Raw genomic sequence first — 23532 nt, forward strand, 5'->3', positions numbered from 1 at the left:
CTCTTGATTTAACCAGATACTTTCATAGCTCAGTACCCTGGCAGTTTGCTTCCTTATTTGCTGATTCCTTTGCATAGGTCACTCCCAGCCCAGAGCAGCTGCACAGATTCAATAAAAGAAGCCTTTGCAAGGAGATCTGAACTGCATCGCACCAGGAGGGACAGCAAGATGGTGTCCCGGACTCCAGTCCTCCCGGCTCTGTTGCTCTGGGTCTCTGGTAAGAAATTGCAAAGCTCCACTATTTCCTCAGAAGGATTTCTTTGTAGAGTTACAAAATAACTTTAAGAAAAAGTGGAGAAGAATGATCATTTTTAATCTGAGCACAAATATGTGGTAACTCAGAGTAACATTAGAATGACTCTTTTAAATGTTTAATTTCATTTTTATATGAAAAAATCTTGTATGTGTATGTATGTACAATCACTGTTCATTCCTGATTGCAGGTGTCTGCAGTGACATTGTGATGACCCAGTCTCCGGGCTCCCTGGCAGTGTCTGCTGGAGAGAGCGCCACCATCCGCTGCAAGTCCAGCCAGAGTCTTCTATCTGGCGGTAGCAACTACTTATCCTGGTACCAGCAGAAACCAGGACAGTCTCCCAAACTGCTCATCTACTGGGCATCCACGCGGGCATCTGGGGTCCCAGACCGGTTCAGTGGCAGTGGGTCTGGGTCAGATTTCACTCTTACCATCAACAACCTCCAAGCAGAAGACGTGGGTAATTATTACAGTCAGCATTATTATGAATACCCTCCCACAGTGATTCAGCCTCGAACATAAACTTCCTCTCAGGGTCTCCCCAGCTGCCTACTGCCTGGGAGACAGTGCCTTGCTCTAGTGCATGAGAGATCGTGCAGAGCTTAGTAGGAAGTAAGGGGTGTGTGGATCTCTTTATTCTTTTGTTATGAGACGCGCATATGGGAAATGTAGTAAAGACCTCTGTATTAGTTTTCTATTTCTTATGTATTAATTTATTACAAGCACAGTGGTTTTAACATAAGAAATTCATCATTTTAACTCATGTGAGAAAATGTCTAGAAGGGAAATAACGGAGTCAATTCAGCATCTAGTTCTATTTTTTTGAGGAATCTCTATACTGATTTCTATAGCGGTCATACCAATTTACACTCCTCCCAACAGTGGAACCTTTTCCCTACAGACTCACTAGCATTTGTTGGAGAGATTCCTTGATAATAGCCATTCTTTCTGGAGTGAAATGGAATTTCAGTGTTGTACTTTGGATTTCTTGAATGACTAGTGATGTTGAACAATTTTTTCATGTATTTATTCGCTGTTTTTATCTCTTTGTTTACATCAGAAGTGTCTATTTCAGATGATCATTTTGGGATTGAGACACAGAAACACATGCACAGCTGTTTAAGTGGCACATTTTATGGCAGCTAAATGTTGGAGATGACCCATATGCTCATTACCAGATGAATGGATAAAGAAAACGTGGTTTTTATACACAATGGATTACTACACCACCATAAAGGAGGATAAACTTGAGACATTTTTAGGTAATTGGATACATTTTGAGAACATAATTTTAAGGGAAATAAATTGGACATGCATGTTCAACTATTGCATTGTTTCTCTTACGTGAGAAACCCAAAGTCTAAAGAAGGACGAAAATGGAGGATAGATGCTGGGAAATAGGAAGAATAAGTTCAAATGGGAAGGTGGACACGGGAGGGGGATGGGGATGGGAAAAAGGAGATAGGGGTAAAATATAAGAAATAATGGAGGGAAAACAATAGAAACAAAGTTCTATAGATGGAGAGGAGAAGAAGGATTGAAAAGAGGGGAATGGGAAAAAAGAATTCTGATAGATTACATACAGGTACAAATTCCCTATGATGAATGGGATTATTATGTATGTCAAAAATTACCAATAAAATTCATTAAAAAAAGAAATTTCATCATTTTCTAGTTCAGACTCAATGGACTAAAATCCAGAGGCTCTCAGGCTGCACTCCATTTGGAGCCTCCAGGAGTGAATCTTTGCCTTGCCTTTCTTGCTGCTTGAGGTCTCCCGCATTCCTTGGCCAGTAGCTCCTTTCCTCTGAATTCAGAGCCGGCACCATTTCATCTCTTTGACAGTTGTTTCCCTGTCGCATCTTCCTCTGAAGTTCTTCTAACTTCACACTAATGATGAGCATAATTCTGTGTTTAATTGAGTCTTCCCTGCAGTCTCCTCATCTCCCCTCAGTCAACCAAATTCAGTGTTTAGGCAGGGGAGATTTTGAGTCTTTATGGGAACAATGTACTAAGTCATTGCAATTACATAGTCACTTTAAGTAGGAATTGAGCGTTCACATTGGGCATAGTAGGAAAGATTGTATATAATGGTTTGAGACCTCAGAGTCTTCTGATGTTCCATATTGAAGGAAACATGCATACGGGGCACCTGAAAGAGCAGAGCATTTATGTAAGGAGCAGGCAGCAGTGTGATTCAGGTCAGTTTGGGCTGAGTAAAGGTTGACTGCACAGGGCTCCTGGGATTTCTCTGGGGTGCCGTCTTCGTCTTATAACTTGAACGTGGTTGTGGACACCTATCTATGCCTTTGCCAAACACTATAGAAACGGGCACTCAAAAAGGTGGCTTGCACTGCATGCAAATTTTGCCTTGTAAACCTTACTTGAACAGAAAAAAATAGTTGAGTATAAAATCTAGCTCTGAGCTTCTTGGAAGCCAATCAAAAGAACATAATATATGAGTTACAAACATAATTTAGAATTGTGCCTAAAGATTTTCTTCATCTAAAAATGGAAGATAATTTGTATCTTGGGGCACTGCATAGAAGCTGTTAAGTTCTGGGTTGGGTGATATTTTCAAAATTAATTTTATATAAAATAGAAAACAGAATTTATACACTTTTTTCTTGTTTTTACAGTGCTAGGGATCAAATCAAGGGCTTTGCCCATACTAGATAAGTGCTCTACCATGGAGCTACATCGGGGAGCTACTACCCAAGTGCCTCTTTGTTATACAAATATGGCTGTGCCTGGACAGTCACAGGAGGAGGGGGAGGCTGGCGTGTGGCCTGCAGCCCAGGTGCACACTCTTCACTGCCCATGGAGTGTGGCCCCCTAGGAGTTAGTCTTGGTGATCCCATCAGGGTCACAGACTCTCCTTAGGTTTGTGTGCTTACAAACACCTTGATGCTATCTCAGAGCTGAGTGGAATCATGCTGATGTCAGCCCACAGGCTGATGTTTCCCTGGCAACCAGGAACCTAAACTTCCTGTAGCTGAACAGTGGCATCTTCTGGCCAGTATGCGTTCTCCCACAGGGAAGAGTCATATTATGTGGGAGGAGAGTTTCTCTCAGAGACAGGATTAAAATCTTGAACTGCATCCAGTGAATCTTGTGAGTTTAAAGTTTCCATGTCTCACTTGAAATGTGGGAACACTAGTAGCTCTGAAAAATAACTGTAAGGGATAAACAAAATAGCATACATGAATCATTTAGCAATGTTGGTTAGGTCCAGTCACATGGGAAGCAAATTTATAAATAGATGTTTAATGAACATATTCTTTTACTTAGTAACCCGAGTAATCCTTATAAGAACAATCACATTGAAAGTAAATTACACTGTTGCCTTAACTCTTCAAAGATTTCTCATTGCTCCTGGGAAGTCATTCATGCTTCCAGGGCTCCATCTCTGAATTCTGTCCTTGACTGTTGTGTTTGGAATCTTGTGGAGAAGTTTCAGAATTACTGATGCCTGGATTGGGAGGCGGGAGTCAGTCTCTAAGTCACTGAGATGAGAAAGCTGGAGGAGAGGTCTGCCTTGGAACTTCAGAATGCTAGTGTGATCACCCAAAAGTACAGGAAGTTATGGATACAAACGTCAAGACTGTTCAATTTCCCAGGGATGTGGTTGTCTGCTCTCCATTTTCCTACATAATGCCTGCATGATAGCTGTGTCAGTCGGCAAACAAATTTGACCTAAAAAGTCATCTTTGAAAATGTCTTACGTTGAAGTATACATTTAATTTTATGTTTAACTGGTAAGGCAACAAAACAGTCATGGCTCACAACCCTCATATCTGTTTTCTTTCATGTATTTATATTTTACAAGATGGGTTGCATTATATGACTGGCTCAAAGCTCATGGCTCAGGACTCATAAACCTTTTGCAAGCACTTTTCTTCATAAACTTATTCACCGCGAGAGCCGGGAGGGTGCTCTGCTGTGTACAGTCACTCGAGGACCCAAAATGGCGGAAGTTCTACCATGTTGCATTTGCACCATGGAGAGGGCATGGCCCCCGCCGGTGCTTCAGAGAAGGATGGGACTGGAAAATTGAAATTCATCGTATTTTAATTTTACCTAAGTAATACTATTCTTTAAAGAATCTCCTTTCAACAAATCAAAAATCAAAAGAAAGTAAAGTCATTCTCTTTATTCTGGCAAACAACACATATATTAGTATTTTTATGCCTTTATGGGTAATTCAAGGACTTTTCAATTTTTTTTCCCCAAAATAGTGAAGAAGGGTCAGCTCCTTTTCATAATTTTCTCTTTATTGTATGTTTCAAGCTAAATTATCTTTGTGATTTTGAGATATAAAGAAAATGTATTCAGTGTTTAAGTGAGAGCTAGCTTTGCAGTCACAAAGGGCCCTCTAGAATTATTTGCAGATATCAATCCAGATTTCTATGCGACAGTCTTCAGCACATCCCAGGCCCCTGCTATTTCTGGATTCACCTTCTCTCTCACAGATCTGAATGTCACACGCTCATCCTGGAGGACAAGACCTGCACCCCTCACATGTGGACAGAACAGACATGGGCAACAGTGCATCGCCAGAGCTCCCCCTCCCACCCCATTCCCCTTCCTCATCTCCCTCTGTCCTTACCAGTGGTCCATAGTGTTAGCAGCCCAGGATCTGAGCAGAGAGCCTGAGGTTGAGAAGTTAAGCTGAAGAATTCTTATCAGTCAAGCAAAGTTAGTGCTCAGCCTTTGTGTCAAACTGGCAAAAATGACCCCCCCCCCATGACACTATGCAAATCCCCTGGTGGGTGCAAGCATGTGGGGAGAGGCAAGAGCAGGGTGGGAGGCCTCTTTTTGAACCAAGTGATGCACAGCATTTTCCACATCTGGAGGATCACCAGTAGTAATAAAGCCCACGTCTTCGGCAGCAGATGGCAGAAGGCCCACAGCGTGAAAGTGGGATCTGTAGGGGAAATACAATGCACCTTGCCCTGCCCATACAGGCAGTTCCAGAGTCCAGACGGTGTGGTGTGTAAGCAGGTCAGTCTGTGGGAGCAGAAAGGCCACTCTGTTTGGACTCTCCCCCGCCTAGGAAGAGAAAGGAACAGCTCCTACCCTACAAATACTGATGTTCTGGGTTTTGTACCATTAGTATTATGAGGTCGAGTTAGCAAATAGCTTCTGGTATCTGTTTTACTAAGTACAGTGGAAGAATGTCAGAAACATGATAGGTGTAGTCTTTTCCTAGACCTTGTGATTAACACAAAGATGGCACTGAAGTGAAAATAATTTGGCAAGGGCAAAAATCCTATCTTTTTCACCCAGAGGGAAGTAAGAGAACATGAAATTTCTGGCCATTAGTTTTTGTAAATTGGTGAGTATCCTGTCATACTCATCTCTTTCTTTCCATATCAGATTAATCAAAACATTTTGAAGGGAAGAATTCCCTTGAAATCATTGCACAAATGAACTGCTGATAATTTTGCATTCTTTTTGTTTTTCTGAAAAATATAGAGCAATACTTCTTTTACCTACTTATCCTTTTCAGGGATATTGGGGAGCCAAAGTCACAGGTTCACAGAGCAAAAGGGGATTTCGTATGTTACCAGAGCCAGAATGAGTCAAGTGTTTTAATGTTTCAGGATAATAGGCGTCTATGCCTGGCATTTCCTGGGGCCTCCATGCAGGGTGGTCACTATGGAAAAGGTGCTGGGTCAGAGCTGCTCAGGGACTTTCACTGTGGGCTTCTGGTCCCCAGTGCTCAGAGAATATAAACTTGAGCTGTTTTCAGTCCAAAATTTTAATGTAGTTTTTTATGATAGCTCAAGCAATTGACACACCCAGTATGCACTGTGGAAGCTCCGTTTGTGAAAGTACGTAAAGGTATTCTGTCATGTTTCCTGTAATCACTTTAAAAAAATAAAATGTGGACTTTAAATTTTGTGGGTTTGTATGTTCTAAATACTGTGAGAAGCAGTCATGTTGACACGATTTTTAAAGATATTTGAGACCTTATTATGTCTGCTTAAATTGAGCATGTAATAGTACATGAAATGAAAGAAATTCATGCTCCTTAAAGCAGTAGCAAAGCCAAATTATAAATTTAAACAAAGATTAGAGAGAATAATAACTTGTTAAGACTGGATTTAGGCAGGTTTACTCATCTTTCATATTCTTGTCCTTGGAGCTGAGGAACTTCCTTAAACCACAGGCTACTTTTCTCTTTGATATTATAGCACCTGAGTAGTTCTAAGTGAAACTTGAAGTGGATTATGAGTTTATTTTAACATTTTATAAATCAGAAAAATATTATTTAAAATGATCCATTCAAAACAAAATAAATGGTCAGATCAAACTGATTAAATGGAAAATTTGAAACACAATTTTGGTGGTCAATAATAGTTCTCGCTTAGTGGTAAAGTTTTGAGATCAGTTTAACAATTTGTGTTGGACATAATATTCCCTGAAAGGCCAATTACATACACTGGTCCAATTTTTTCTGAACTTTTTTAGTTTCCTGTATTTTGTATGCAATATCTATTTCATAAATTGTTTGTTAAATTTGTTTTCACAATTCCTGGATCTAAAATCTGGACAGAACATTTGCTCCCTGTAATTTCTATTATTTTTCATTCATACTTAAATTATATTTTTGTTTTGGGATGTCAGAGATCTCTGACACTGTCATCTACTGGTCCTCGGAAAATAGATCGTAAGGTTTCTTGAGAATTTAGGATGGTCTTGCCCTTCATGAGTGAGGTTTTCATTTGTGTACCTCATCTAGAAGGCTATCTTCACTGATTTCAGCTGACAAACTCTAACCCAGGCATTTTTGCAGAAAATATCCTTGGCAGTGTTGGTCTGTAGTCATTACTTTCCAAAGAAATCTTGTTTTGTTCCTTCTTCATTTCCCAATTTACTTAGGGCCAGTTTTTAGCTCCTAGTTGTGGGAAGGACAGGTGGCAGTTTCCCTTTGGTTCACAGTTCTGATCCTCAGGTTAAATTAAGGTTCCACAGCATTCACAGAATGAATTCTCAGCATGTCCTGTAGCTGTCCTCCATGCATGGGAGTGGAAACTAGATCTCATGTGTTTCCTGTGTTCTGCAGTAGCTTCAGGATTTCAGAGATATTTGTTCAAAGACTAATAAATTGGGCCTAGATGTTAGCATCTTTTTGTGTTTCCCTTTTTTCCCTTTATCCCTTTCCTCCCTTAACTCATCCTCTACTTGTTCCTTCCTCTCTCTTTCTTCTTTGTGTTTTTCTGTTCTTGTTTTTCTAGGATGTTTGTATTTCACCAGAATTGTTAATGGAAAGTAGCTATAGAATTATAGATGGCCAATGGAGTTTTATGAACCTTAGTTACATAAAGAATTTCTTCAATTTAAATTTTTGGGAGAGAAAACAATTACAGTGCAAATTTTGCAACGTTAAAGATGAACAGAATATATGTACAGTTTTTACCACAGTGAATGTATAATACTTTGGTATCTTGTATGATTTACACAAGGGCTTGTGTTCATTAATATTTTCTAACTTTCCCATGTTGATCTATAATAACTACTATACAAATTATGATGTTCAGAAAACTGAATAAACACCTTTGTGTTTTTGTTCATTTATATCATGTCCTGCAATATTAAGCAGGTTTATACTTTTAGGTTGTAGTTGCATATACTGTAAATATTTTTCTACAGAAGTCTAGTTTTATTTGTTATAGAAAAACTTCCTAACCCCAAAGAATACATTTTGAGATGGAACAAGCTTACAAAGATATTATAATTTATTTTCCTATTTGTTTCCTTTGTGTCTGTAGTGAATGTTTTTTTTAAGTAGAACTACCTCCAAATTTTTCTAAAACTGTAATGCATTGTGTTTTAAATTTTTGAGATTAAGAATGTCATAAATACTGTCATCCCTTGAGCTGTTGGCTGCCAGTAAGATTCTTCCATCCCTGGAACCTATCGTCACGCATTAAATTTAAGCATAAGCCATAAACAGTTTCTAAGATCTAAATGCTCATTAAGATGCATAGTGGTTTAGGAATATTTTTCTCTAAAGAACATATGCTTGAGAAATTTCCACATGTTCTATTGCAGTTATAGTAGAGATTTCCTTCAGTAAAGGTCTCATGCAGAAATAAATGAGGTAAACTGGTGAAAAACTATTCTTGTAATTTCATTCAAGAATGCCAGTAGAAAATTCATAATTTGTATCTTTAAGGAAAGAGAGCATACATATTTTCAAATCAGTACGAAGGTTTGTTATGTCGTCTGTTTTAGTGCTACTCCATTTTAGACACCAAACATAAAATAAAATATAGTGTGTTTTTTTCTTTAAAGACAAAAAAAGTCGCTAGCTTGTGATTTCTGTAAAACTAAACCCCCATTTCAATACATTGTTGACTTACAATTAAGGCCTTTCATGATGCCATCTAGTGGTTTGGCAGTATCAGAGCTTCTAACTTGACCTCTATGTTCTTTCTGGTCAACAAACACATTTTGCGAGGGTATTTTTGACTCTTGATTTAACCAGATACTTTCATAGCTCAGTACCCTGGCAGTTTGCTTCCTTATTTGCTGATTCCTTTGCATAGGTCACTCCCAGCCCAGAGCAGCTGCACAGATTCAATAAAAGAAGCCTTTGCAAGGAGATCTGAACTGCATCGCACCAGGAAGGACAGCAAGATGGTGCCCTGGACACTAATCCTCCCGGCTCTGTTGCTCTGGGTCTCTGGTAAGAAATTGCAAAGCTCCACTCTTTCCTCAGAAGGATTTCTTTGTAGAGTTAAAAAATAACTTTAAGAAAAAGTGGAAAAGAATGACCATTTTTAATATGAGCAGAATACTCAGAATAACATTAGAAAGACTATTTTAAATGTTTAATTTCATTTTTATATGAAAAAATCTTGTATGTATATGTATGTACAATCACTGTTCATTCCTGATTGCAGGTGTCTGCGGTGACATTGTGATGACCCAGTCTCCAGGCTCCCTGGCAGTGTCTGCTGGAGAGAGCGCCACCATCCGCTGCAAGTCCAGCCAGAGTCTTCAATCTGGCAGTAGCAACTACTTATCCTGGTACCGGCACAAACCAGGACAGTCTCCCAAACTGCTCATCTACTTGGCATCCACCCGGGCATCTGGGGTCCCAGACCGGTTCAGCGGCAGTGGGTCTGGGACGGATTTCACTCTCACCATCAGCAGTGTGCAGGCTGAAGATGTGGCCAGTTATTACTGTCTGCAGAGTTATAGTACTCCTCCCACAGTGGTTCAGCCTCGAACATAAACTTCCTCTCAGGGTCTGCCCAGCTGCCTACTGCCTGAGAGATAGTGCCGTGCTCTAATGCATGAGAGATCTTGCAGAGCTTAGAAGAAAATAAGGAGTCTCAGGATCTCTTAATTCTTTTGTTATGAGAAGTACATATGGGAAATGTAATAAAGACCTCTGTATTAGTTTTTTATTTCTTAGGTATTAATTTACTACAAGCACAGTGGCTTTAACATAAGAAATTCATCATTTTAACTCATATGAGAAGATATCTAGAAGGGAAATAATTGAATCAAATTCAGCATCTAGTTCTACTTTTTGAGGAATCCCCATACTGATTTCCATAGTGGTCATACCAATTTACACTCCACCAACATTGGAGAAGGGTTCCTTTTCCGTACAGCCTCACCAGCATTTGTTGGATTGATTTCTTGATAATAGCCATTCTTTCTGGAGTTAAATGAAATCTCATTGTTGTTTTACTTTACATTTCTTGAATGACTAGTGATGTTGAACAATTTTTTCATATATTTATTTGCTGTTTTTATTTCTTTATTTATTTCAGAAGTATCTATTTCAGATGATCATTTTGCGATTAAGACACAGAAATACATGCACAACCTTTGAAGTGGCATATTTTATGATTGCTAAATGTTGGAGACAGCCCATGTGCTCATTACCAGATGAATGGGTAAAGAAAATGTGGTTTTTATATACAAGGGAGTACTGCACCAGTATAAAGGAGGATAAACTTGAGACATTCTTAGGTAAATGTATGCATCTTGAGAACATAATTTTAAGGGAAATAAACTGGACACACACGTTCAGCTATTGCATTGTTTCTCTTGTGTGAGAAGACCAAAGTCTAAGGAAGGACCCAAATGGAGGATAGATGCTGGGATGTATGAAGGAAATGTTCAAATGTGAAGGTGGACACGGGAGGAGGGCAAGGATGGGACAGAAGAGACTAGGGATAAAATAGAAAAAAGAATGGAAGGAAAACCACAGAAACAAAGTTCTGTAATTGGAGAGGGAAAGAATTAGAAGAAGGGGAATGGGAAAAAAGAATTATGATATATTATGTAGAAGTACAAATTCCCTATGATGAATGCGATTATTATGTATGTCAAAAATTACCAATAAAATTCATTTTAAAAAAAAGGAATGTCATCATTTCATAGTTCAGACCCAGTGGGCTAAAGTCCAGATGCTGTCGGCTGCACTCCCATTTGGAGCCTCTAGGAGTGAAACTTTCTCTTCCCTTTCTTGCTGCTTGAGGTCTCCCGCATTCATTGGCCAGCAGCCCTTTTCCTCTGAATTCAGAGCCAGAACCATTCCATCTCTCTGACACTTACTCCAGTGTCACATCTTCCTCTGAAGTTTTCTAACTTCACACTAATGATGAGTATAATTCTGTGCTTAACTGAGTCTTCCCTCCAGTCTCCTCATCTCCCTTTAATCAACCAAATTCAGTATTTGGTTAGGGGAGATTTTGAGTCTTTATAGGAACAATGTACTAAGTAATTGCAAATACGTAGTCACTTTAAGTAGAATTGAGCGCTGACACTGGGCATAATAGGAAAGATTGTATATAATGGTTTCAGACCTGAGAAACTTGTGATGTTCCTTACTGAAGGAAATGTGCATACTGGGCATCTGAAGCAACAGAGCATGTACATAAGGAGCGGGAAGCAGTGTGACTGAGGTCAGTTTGGGCTGAGCAAAGGTTGACTACACAGGGCTCCTGGGATCTCTAAAGGGTGCTGTCTTTGTCTTATAATGTGAATATGGCTGTGGACATAGCTATGACTTTGCCAAACATTATAGAAACAGGCACCCAAAGGGGCTGGGGATTTAGCTCAGCGGCACAGCATTTGCCTGGCAAATGCAAAGTCATTAGTTCGATTCCCACTACCGGAAAAAACCAAAACCAAAAAAAATAAAAAAAACCAGACACCCAAAAAGGTGGCTTGCACTCCATGCACATTTTGCCTTGTAAACCTTACTTGAACAGAAAACAATAATTGAGCATAAAATCTAGCTCTGAGCTTTTTGAAAGCCAATCAAATGAGCATAATCTATGAGTTACAAGCATATGGGAAAAAATTCAAGTTGTAACTGTGACTAAAGATTTTCTTAGTATAAAAATAGAAGATAATTTCTCTTTGGGGGCACTGCATGGAAGCTGTTAAGTTCTGAGTTGGGTGATACCTTAAACAGTAATTTCATATAAAATAGAAAAACAGAATTTATACACCTCTTTCTTGTTTTCACAGTACTAGGGATCAAATCCAGGACTTGCCCATGCTAGATAAGTGCTCTACCATGGAACTACATCCCAGTCACCCAAATGCCTCTTTCTTATACAAATGTGACCGTGCATGGACAGTTACATGGGGAGGCTGGTGTGCTGCCTGTGGCTCAGGTGCTCGCTCTTCACCGCCCGCGGAGGGTGGCCTCCTAGGAGTTAGTCTTGGTGATCCCATCAGGGTCACAGACTCTCCTTAGGCTTGTGTGCTTACAGACACCTTGATGCTATTTCACAGCTGAGTGGAGTCATGCTGATGCCAGCCCACAGGCTGATGTTTCCCTGGCAACCAGAAACCTAATCATCTTGTAGCTGAACAGTGGCATCTTCTGGCCATTATGCGTTCTCCCAGAGGGAAGAGTCATGTTATGTGGGGGGAGAGTTTCTCTCAGAGACAGGATTAAAATCTTGAACTGCATCCAGTGAATCTTGTGTGAGTTTAAAGTTTCCATTTCTTGCTTGAAATGTGGGAACACTAGTAGGTCTGAAAAATAACTGTAAGGGATAAATAAAATAGCATACATGAATCATTTAACAATGTTGGTTAGATCCAGTCACATGGGAAGCAAACTTATAAATAAATGTTTAATGAACATTTTCTTTCACTCAGTAATCCAAGTAATCCTTACAAAAGAACAATCACATTAAAAGTAAATTACTCTCTTGCCTTAACTCTTCAAAGATTTCGCCTTGCACCTGGAAACTCATGCATGCTTCCAGGGCTCCAACTCTGACTCCTGTCCTTGACTGCTGTACTTGGAACCTTGTGGAGAAGTTTCAGAATTACTGAAGCCTAGATGGGGAGCCAGGAAGTCAGTCTCTAAGGCACTGAGAAAGTTGGATGAGAGTCTCCCTTGGAACTTCAGAACGCTACCGTGATCACCCAAAAGCAGAAGAACTCATGGATATAAACATCAAGACTCTTCAGTTTCCCAGCGATGTGGCTTTTTGCTCCCCATTTTTCTACATAATGCCTACAACATGGCCGTGTGAGCTGACAAACAAATTCGACCTAAAAATTACCTTTGAAAATGTCTTACTTTGAAATATATGTTTACTTTTACGTTTAAATGGTAAGGCAACAAAGCACGCATGGCTCACGACACTCATTTCAGTTGTCTTTCATGTATTTATATTTTACAAGATGGGTTGCATTATATGATTGGCTCGAAGCTCATGGTCCAGGACTCAAAAACCTTTTGCAAGCACTCTTCTTCACAAACTTACTCACCGCGAGAGCCGGGAGGGTGCTCTGCTGTGTACAGTCACTCGAGGACCCAAAATGGCGGAAGTTCCACCATGTTGCATTGGCACCATTGGGAGCGCATGACCCCTGAAGGTACTTCAGTGAAGGATGGGACTGGAAAATTGTAATTCATCGTATTTTAATTTTACCTCAGTAATTCTAGTCTTTAAAGAATTTCCCTTTAACAAACCAAAGATCAAAAGAAAGAAAGTACAGTCATTTTTTTTTATTCTGGCAAAAGACACATATATTAGTATTTTTAAACCTTTATGGACAATTTAAGGACTTTTGAATACTGTCATTGCATTCTTCCTGACTTATGTGGTTTCACTGTGGTATAATTCACATCAATGTATATTTTCACCTTGTAAAATATTGTGTAGTTTTATAAAGCCCAAAGACATCTATATGGGTGGCTATATTTTACTTTATCTTATGACATCTATTCATCCCCTTTGTATTTTTGTGTAAAAATATTGACCTCAATGTAGCAGCTTAAAGCATAAATTTCTTCTCTCACACTATTTCTGCAAGTGAGGAATGTTGGAATGGTTCAAGTTGATTGAGAATGTTTGGATCTGGCTCTAGGTTTCTCTGTGGACTATAGCCATGCTGTGTACCAATCTTACAGTCATCCAAAGACTTCACTGGTGGCTTTCAAGGTGAACCACTCATTGGTTGGCGAGTTAATTTTGCTTGCCATTGGCAAAGAACCTGAGCCCTTTACTGTATGAACCTCTTCATTCTACTGCTTGCATGTTCTCGGTAGGTGGCGCATGGCTTCCTCCAGAACAAATTATACCAAACACAGCCCTCAGAATCCGCAAACTTTTGTACCCCAATAATGAACCTACTGAAAAAGAAATGAGGAAATAATAACATTTGTGATAGCTTTAAGGAAAATTAAATGCTTATGAATTAACCTAACGAAGGAAGTGAAAACTACAGTAGTCTGAAAAAGGAGATCGAAAAGAATGTCACAACATTAGAAAATACAAGTTATTTCCTGTTCCTGGATAGTCAAAATCAATATTGTCAAAATCGCTATACTACCAAAGCAGATATATAGATTTAATGCCATACCAATCAAAGTACCAACGGCACTCCTCACAAAACTAGGAAAAATAATCCTAAAATTTATATGAACCACAACAGACCCAGAATAGCAATTGCAATCCTAGGCAACCAGAGGAAAGAAGGAGGCATCACAGTCCCAGAATTCAAGATATGTTATAAAGCTACAGGACAAAAAATAGCATGGTACTGAGTACAAAAGCACATGGATTGATGGAACAAAATAGAGCATGCAGACACAACTCTGGGCACATCCATTCATTGGATCTTTCAGAAAGGCACGAAAGCATTTGCTGGTGGAAAGACACCCTGTTTAACAAATGGCATTGGGAATAATGGTTACACACATGAGAAGTTTGAATCTGAACCCATATTTCTCACCATGCAGTAAAGTAAAAAAAAAAGGATAAAAAGCCCAGACATTAAAACAGAAGCACATAATCTGCTGAAAGATAAAATAGGTGAAAATTTTGAAGACATAGGCATAGATACTTTTATTAACAGAACCCCAGTTGTACCAGAAATAACATCAACAAATAATAGATGAAATTCTATAAAATTAAAACACTTCTGTAGTTAAGGAAACAACCAAGAGTGAAAAGATAACTTATAGAATGGGAAAGAAAAATCTTTGCCACGTACACCTCAAATAGGAGACTAATGGTGAAAATATATAAAGATCTTTAAAAAATAGATCTTCCAAATAAAAGGCCCAATCAAAAATGCACAACTGATGTACACAAACAGTTCTCAGAAGAAGGATGAATGGCCGACAAATATATGAAGAAATTTCCAATATCACTGGCCCTGAGAAAAAGGCAAATTAAAAAAATACTGAGTTTTCATCTTATTCCAAAAAAAAAGTGGCTGTCATCCAGAAATAATACCAAAGGTAGGACAGTCTGTAGGAGAAATGGACATTTCTGGTTTGTTGGTGGAAATGTAAACTATGGAACTCTTTATGGAGATTCTTCAAAAAAGTAAAAATAGAAGTTCTGCTTGACCCTGCTTTTCCTGTTCTATTTATCTTCCCGAAGTGATACATGCATACCGATGATCATAGCAACCCGACTCATAAGCACTAAATCTTGGAAGCAGCTCATATGTCCATCAATAGTTGAATGGATAAAAAATATGTATTTATACACAGTGGAGTACTATTGAACCGTAAAAAGGACTGAGTCATTTGTAGGGAAATGAACGCAGCTCAAACCATTATGTTAGATGAAATAAATCAGACACAGTCATAAATATCTCATTGTTTCTCTTATATGTGAACTCCAAAATAAAAATAAATTAAAGAGCAAAAAAGATGTTACAAAATAAAGAGCTAGATCCTCTGCAAATTGGTAGGGAAATTAGAGATAGAGGGAAGTGAAGTTAAAGGAGGGCAAGAGGAAGTAAAAAATAATTAAGATGTGTTATATACATGTCCTAACTCCGTATGGTGCATATAAAAAAGTACAGCAAGCATATACTAATAAATATAACAAATAAAAATACAAGCCTAGAAGTAAAAAAAATCAACAAAGTCCTTGATGTTCTAGCCTATTAAGTCACACACTTGTTTTCTTAATCCTAGCCTGGTGGTCCTGGTGGATAGGAGAGTGTTAGTACTACCTAGGTGAGGGGATACCAGAAAGCAGGAAAAGTTGACAACCTTCTGAGTAGGTGGTATGACTATGTCTAAGCTACCATCTGGCTTCTCTCATCCTAACTATCCAGATTAGCTTTCTTTTTAGCATGATTCTACAGGTGATAGTCTTTAAATTTTTCTGTTTTCATAGATTTTACTTACATGTTAAAGATTCTATAATATATAGTTACAGTTTTTGATGACCTAGTCAACCAGCCATTAAAAGATTTAAATAACAAAAAATTACACTTTTCTTTGGTTACCATTCTTGGTGCTTTTCAAATTATCATCTGCTGTCATTTTTCTTCTTTCTGGAGACCTTAGGATCATTTCTGGTTTTGTGAAAGTAATAATGATGTGTTCTTTCAGCTCTTGTATGTCTGGAAGGAATTCCGTATTACCTTTTGAAGTCTCATTTTTCTGAGTACTGAATTTTAGGTTGAATGTTATTTTACATTATTTTCAAGATTTGCTTCTTTTCCCCTCAAGAGTCATCCCATCCCTCCTCCTTGCCTCCTGTTTTCTTTTCTTTCTTCCCTTCCTTTCTTTTTTCTCTCTGTCTCTTTGTTTCTTTCTCTCTCTCTTTTCTCTCTCTCTCTCTCTCTTTCTTTCTTTCTTTCTCTCTCTCTCTTTCTTTCCTTCCTTCTTTCTTCTTTCTCTCCCTCCATCCCTCTTTCTCTATTTCTGAATCCTTTCTCTTTTTCTTTGTTTTGAAATTTGACCAGGCTTATTAATCTGAGGAAACTAGATTGACTTTTTTTTTAGACACAGCATCCATGTAAAATTATTTTTTGACTAATAAGAGACACTCTTCTTTACTATATTCACTGACTTTTAGACTTGAGTTACTAAGTTGACCCTACAGCTACTAACTTGACTCCAGTATATTTTCTACTCAAGAAACTACACTCTATGTGATGGTATTTTTTGCCTCCTGATACATGTCAGCTACTTTACAGTCCATGGTCTGCACAATTTCCTTCCCTTTTCTCATTGACTTGCATGGGCCCCTGTAGGCCAGCCCACCTGCCCAGATTTTATAGACAAGGGCTTTTCAGTGAGAACTGAACTGTATCAGGCAGCAGGGTCAGCAAGATGGTCTCCCAGACCCAGGTCCTCATAGCTCTCTTCCTGGGAGTCTCTGGTAAGAAATTAAATATTGAAATCTCTTTAGAGTGATATTTGTATAGCTGAAAAAGCTCTTTTAAGGTGTTATAGGATAAAAACTATTCCCAATATGGATCTAATTATGTGATGACTTCTGATATCATTTTAAAATGAATTTTAGATGAGCAATTGCAATGTGTGTATGATAAAATGTTTGCATTTGCGTGGGTGTGCGCATGTGTGTGCATGTGTTTGTGTGTGTGGGTGGATGATCCTCTCTATTTCTGGTTGCAGGGACCTATGGAGATATCATGGTGACCCAGTGTCCAGGCTCTCTGACTGCAGCTGTAGGAGACACAGTTACCATCAACTGCAAGTCCAGCCAGAGTCTTTTCTGGAGCAACAACAGTAGGAACTACTCAGGCTGGTTCCAGCAGAAACCAGAACAGGCTCCCAGGCAGCTCATCTCCCGGGCCTCCACCCGGGCTTCAGGGGTCCCAGACCGGTTCAGTGGCAGTAGTTCTGGGTCAGACTTCACTCTCACCATAAAGAACCTCCAACAGCACATGCGGGCAGTTATTACTGTGAGCAGTGGTATGACTTCCCTCCCACAGAGGTGGAGCCTCCAACATAAACCTGCCCAGGTCACGGGTCAGTGAGCCCTGCTGCACCAGCTGCTTCCTCCTGAGTTTTTAGATCTGACATTTGCAAGGGAGATTTTCCCTAGGGCACACTTAGAAAGTCCCCGGTTTAGTCACATGGGAAGAGCCAAGGCCAGGATTATAGGCCTCTTACATGAGCCGAGTAAGATAAAATAAGTTCCGTATTAGGAGGAAAACCAAAAGAGAGAAACTCCCTGCTATCTGCAGCAGCGGTTAGAAAGATCCCAATCCGAAAACCCGGAGCTGTGTAGGGGCCGGTGTGCATGTGACCCTCCTGCCCAAGAGATCCTAGGATGTACTTGTATTTGTCCAGATCGGTGTCTGGCAGGACCAAAGACACCTTGCTTAGCTCCCTCAGTGCTAATGAGAGAAAGAAACAACTTCACAAATAATAATCCTCAGAGTTTTCTATCTTTAACATGATTGAGTGGAGTTAGTTAACAGCTTCTGCACCTGAGCTTACCAAGGGAACTACGAGAATGTTAGGAACAAGTGTTAGATAAAATCTTTTCCCCAGACCTAGTGATTAGACCCCTTAAGGGTGCTCAAGTCAAAAGAACTGTGAGGTGGAACTACCTGTCTTTTTCGTCTACAGAGAACTATAATTTACATAGTAAATATGAACTTTTTGGTAACTACATTTTAAACTGGTGCAAGGCTAAGCTTCTGTCTTTCTCTACATATAAGATGAATCAAAACATTTCTTAAGGCACAAACTTCTTTGATATTGCATAGAATGAGCAGGGGACAATTTTATGTTCATGTATTTCTGAATAAAAATCTAAAACTCCTTCCCAAATTCTTCTTTCTGTGGATATTGGGCCCCCACCATCATCTGTCCACAGAGTAAAAGGAGATGCCGTACATAAAAAAAGCCAGAATGAGCCAAGGTTTTTAATATCTCAGGGTAATTCGGACCTATGGCTGACATCCTCCTAGGCCTCCTTCTAAGACGGGCTCTATGGGAATGTGGGCTGGGTCAGAGGTGCTGAGGAACTTTCATTCCAGACCTCTTGCCTCTTGTGCTATAAGAAGATAAGCCTGTGTTGTTTTCAGTCAGTCAGTTTATAATATTTTTATGGTAGCCCAAGCAATCTCACATACCCACTGCCTACTGTGGCCACTAGCATATTGTGGTTTGTGGGAAAATGAGGAACTAAGTACTCAGTTTTCTTTTATGACAAATAAAAGATTATGGCTATTTTTATCTTCTGTGTCTATATGTTCTCTAAACACTGAGAATGTTAGGAACAAATGTTAGATAGGGTCCTTTCTGGGATCTAGCGAGTTGACTGAAGTCAAAAGAAGTTGGATAGTAGCAAAATCTGCCTCATCTAGAGAGAGGCAGATATATTTGCATGTCTGATTGTCCTAGATATTTAAGACCCTCTTCTCCATCTGCTTCACTTGAAGAAGCACTAATAAGTGAAATGCAAGAAAATAAATTTGATTTCTTCAGAGCAGAAACAAAGCCACATTCTGAATTTAAACCAAGAGCTGGAGGCTATGACAACTTGTTAGGAGAGAATGCAGACAGTTCCCCTCATCCTTTGTTTTCTTGCCCAGGGAAATTAGCAACTTCCTCAATGCACATACTATTTCTCTCCCTCATACGATGGTATCCTAGCAGTCATGTGCAATTTTTGAATTGGATTTCAAGAATTTATTTTAATAATTTTCTATATAAAAATGCAAAAATTATTTAAGGAAAATATAGGGTGAGATCAAATTGTTTAAGTGGAAAAATAAATACATATTTGATGGTCAAAAGTATTTCTGGCTTGCTGTTCAAACTTCAAGATCAATTAAAAGTTTGTATTGGGTATGAAATACCCTGAGATTTCAGTTATATCCAGTTGATTAATCTTGTTTTAATTTTTTAGCTTCCTGTCCTTTGAATATATCTATTATTGAATATATCATTTATTTGATATATCAAATAAATAAAACATACCTATTTATTTGAATGTATCTACTTTGAATATATCTATTTATTCTAAATTATAATACATTTATAAATTGTATTTCTAAAACTGTTGTCATGATTGCCAATGTGATACCTAGAGCAAATTCATTGCTGCTTTATTTCTATTATTTTTCATTCATAGTCAGATTATCTTTTTGCTTTGGGATGCCCTGAATCTTAATTTGGGGCCTGCTTACCCTTGAAAAGTTAATTGTAAGATTTCTTGAAGAATTAAGATGCTAGTGTCTTCCTTCAGGGAGGTTTTAATTTGGTATGTAATCACTGGAAATTCTATCTTGAACTAATTTCATGATCCTCAATTTCTATGTTCTCTAAAGCAGGTGTTTTTATAGTCAAAAACTTTGGCAGTGATGCTGGGCAGTCATAATTTCCAATTAAATTTTATTTTTTCTATCTCCATTTCCCAATTTACTTTGATCTCTCATTTCAGGTCCTAGTAGTTGTGGAAAGGAGAATTGTCTGTTTGTCTTTGATTTACACTTACATGGAGTCCTGCTGGCCCCTAGCTTAAATTAGGGGCCCCTAGGATTCCACCTAGGGTGAATTCTGTGTCTGTTTTCTGGCTCAGTGGCCCACGCATGGGGAGAAACCAGCTGAACTATGTCCTGTGTTCAGCTTCAGAATAAATGTGACTTGGAAAACAGACATTTTTTTGGTCATAGAAAATATAAATTTGTTTAGAAGTTGTTTTGATTTTGCCTTTCCATTTTTTCTCCTCTCTTTCCCCCTTTCTCCTTTGTTTTTTTATCTCCTTGTTTTTTTCTAGCACATTTTATTTTGTCACTGTGTTGATATGAAGTACCTAGCTTATTATTCTTGTAATATACAATCCTTTTGAATTTTTTTTTTTTTTTAGACTAAAGTCCTTACTGAGACCATGTAGAGGTTTGTAATTTTAGAGCATCTAAAATGATCTCAGATATCGGGTGTGCTGGCTCAAGCCTGTAATCCCAGCACTCGGTAAGCTGAGGTAGGAGGATGTTTGTGAGTTCAAGACCAACCTGGATTACAGAGTGAGCTCAAGGCCAGCCTGAACTGCATAACAAAACCGTGTCTCAAAAAGATTAAAAAAAAAAAAAATGATCTCTGAGTTTCTGAATTCACTACTGTGTTTTTGTTGTCACCCAGGTACACTATCCACACCAGTGTTTTTGGCTCTTGATTTAATGAGTTACTTTCATAACTCACTGCCTGGGCAATTTGCTTCCTTATTTGCTGATGAATTTTCATAGGTTCCTCCAAGGCCAGCCCAACTTCTCAGACCTTATAAATGAGGTCTTTGCAAGGAGGTCTGAGCTCCACCGGGAAGTCAGGGTCAGCAAGATGATGTTCCTGACCCAGGTCTTCACGTGCCTGTTGCTCTGGGTCTCTGGTGAGAAACTGAACAGTTCCAAAGTCACTTAGAGTAGTATCTTTGTAGAGTTAAAATTATAATTTTAAAATGCAATGAAAAGCAATATGACCCAACTATACTAATTTACAATAGCATTAGCATCAACATTTTAAAGGACTTATTTCATTATTTATAAGATAAAGGGTGTGTGTGTGTCTATGTGTATGATCACTATTTATTCCTGATTGCAGGTGTCTGCAGTGACATTGTGATGACCCAGTCTCCAGGCCCCCTTGCTGTGTCTGCTGGAGAGAGCGCCACCATCCACTGCAAGTCCAGCCAGAGTCTTCAATCTGGCAGTAGCAACTACTTAGCCTGGTACCAGCAGAAAGCAGGACAGCCTCCCAAACTGCTCATCTACAGGGCATCCACCCGGGTATCTGGGATCCCAGACCGGTTCAGTGGCAGTGGGTCTGGGACGGATTTCACTCTCACCATCAGCAGTGTGCAGGCTGAAGATGTGGCCAATTATTACTGTCAGCAACATTATGAGCGCCCTCCCACAGTGATTCAGCCTCGAACATAAACTTCCCCTCAGGGTCTCCCCAGCTGCTTGTACCTCACACGGCCCAGGACTTGAACACTTCCTCTGGCTGCCTGAGAGATTGTGCCCTGCTCTATGCATGAGAGATTTTATAGATCTTAGCAGAAGTTAAAGAGGCACCAGGTCTTGTGGGTCCTTTGCTATAGGAAAATACAGCCAAGATATTTGTATTAGCTTTTTATTCTTTTGTAATAATTTACAAATTCATGGCCTTGAAATGAGAAATTCATTACTTTATACTGTGTAGGACAAAATCCAACACCAGAATCAATGAGCTAAAATCAACATATTTTCAGGCTGTATTCCATTTGTATGCTCTAGGATGGAATCTGTCTCTTGCATTTGCTGTATCTAAAGTTTCCTACATTCCTTGGCTGGTGGCCTTTTCCTCGACCTCCAGAGTGAGGAGCATTTCATTTCTCTGGCACTTGTTCCACAATGACATTTCTCTCTAAATATCCCTATCTGCTTTTCAAATGTGGACAGTAAGAAAATGCACTTTACTGTATTGTTTTGTTTTGTTTTTGTAGTTTTTCTTCCGGTACCAGGAATCAAACTCATGACCTTGCGCTTGCCAGGCAGGTGGTTAAATGTATTTTACTGTAATGATGGATATAATTTTGTATTCAATAACATATACCGTTGTCCTCACATCTTGTATTAACCAACAAAATTCTGTTTGGTGATGGAGAACTTTGTGCCTCTTTGGAAATCAGGTGCTAACTAATCCCATTAATGTGTTCACTTTCAGTAGGAATTGAGCAACTAGTGTGGGTCATAGAGGTACAGGAGGGAGCAAGAGTCTCATACACCATTTATAATTATTTGAGATCCCTGAAGCATCTTCAAGCTGTCTGCATGGAATTTTTTTTGAGACAGGGTCTCACTATATATCTCAAGTTGGCCTTGACTTCACTATGTAGCCCAAACTGGCCTCAGACTTGCAGTGATCCTCCTGCCTAGGTCTCCCGAGTGCTGAGAATATAGGCTGAAAATGGTATTTCCTAACTTTCTTGGTCTACTGATGTCAACAGCATAAACAAATGTACTGAGTACTGCCTATGAACAACATAGCTGGGAAGACATGTGTATGATCTCGACTATATGCTTACTCTTCTGTTTTATTTCCAATCTTAGATACCCATGGAGAAGCTGAGACAACATAGTCTCCAACTTCCCTGTCATTGTCTCCAGGAGAAACAACCACCCTCACTTGCAAGGCTGGCCAGAATGTTGGCAATTACTTGTCCTGGTACCAGCAGAAATCTGGGCAGCCTCCCAGGCTCATCATGTATGGTGCATCTCATCGAGGTTCAGGGTCAGTGGGTCTGGTATAGACTTTATTCTCACCATCAGGAGCCTGGAGCCTGAGGATGTCACAGCTTATTAATGTCAGCCAGTGAATGGATGGTCCTCTACAGTGATCACGTGAAACAAAAACTTCTGTGAGACTATCAGTGAGTTTTGCTTTACCAGCTGCCTCCTTTATGGGTAAGTGCAGTGGTGCCTGCTCAGTTTTAGCATTTCTGTTTGTATTTGGAAATTTAGAAATAATAAATATTAACTTCATGGCAAGATTTTTACTCTAATTTCCAGAGTTTTTCTCAGACTTAGTTGTCCAGCTGGCTCCAGGAAGAATGTTAGTGCTGACACCTGTTCACGCATATGAGTGGATGTCTCTAGGCAACACCATCACAACCAACAAATATCAAAAATTCAAAATGAAGAATTAAAGCTATAACTCACAGAGATTGTGTACAGAGGAAATTCAAAACAATCCACGGAGAGGGCAATAGGATTATGAGAAATGGCAACTCGTTGGATTTATGCTCAATATAAAAAGTCAATCTCATGGGTTTTTTTTTGTTTTATTTTTTTATTTTTATTTTTTTTTACTAACAGATCGACAACATTTTACAAAATAGCAAAGGATCAGTACAGACAATACAGAGTTACAAACAGAGTGGTAGGGAATTAAAAATCCATATTGTATTACATATTGATATCTTCAATGTAGTTTCTCATGAAAACACATATAGACATACAAAGTTAATCAACCAATGCCTCACTGACAGTTTCTTTCAGCA

General features: G+C 39.0%; 1 pseudogene and 3 gene segments (V, D, J or C); all 4 read left to right on the plus strand.

Moving 5' to 3' along the window:
- Window positions 1-52: 52 nt before the first annotated feature.
- LOC102007539 lies at window positions 53-1492 on the plus strand. The segment is given in 2 exon segments: window positions 53-217; window positions 444-1224. Coding segments are annotated over 2 exon segments (384 nt in total).
- A 7329-nt stretch (window positions 1493-8821) lies between these two features.
- On the plus strand, window positions 8822-9858 carry LOC102008398. The segment is given in 2 exon segments: window positions 8822-8954; window positions 9172-9858. Coding segments are annotated over 2 exon segments (384 nt in total).
- Window positions 9859-16847: 6989 nt separating this feature from the next.
- On the plus strand, window positions 16848-17493 carry LOC102013279 (annotated as a pseudogene).
- Window positions 17494-20808: 3315 nt separating this feature from the next.
- LOC102008084 lies at window positions 20809-21447 on the plus strand. The segment is given in 2 exon segments: window positions 20809-20880; window positions 21093-21447. Coding segments are annotated over 2 exon segments (384 nt in total).
- Window positions 21448-23532: the final 2085 nt, after the last annotated feature.

This window comes from Chinchilla lanigera, unplaced genomic scaffold (genome assembly GCF_000276665.1).
Source record: "Chinchilla lanigera isolate Chin_1 unplaced genomic scaffold, ChiLan1.0 scaffold00069, whole genome shotgun sequence".
Lineage (NCBI taxonomy): Eukaryota > Metazoa > Chordata > Mammalia > Rodentia > Chinchillidae > Chinchilla > Chinchilla lanigera.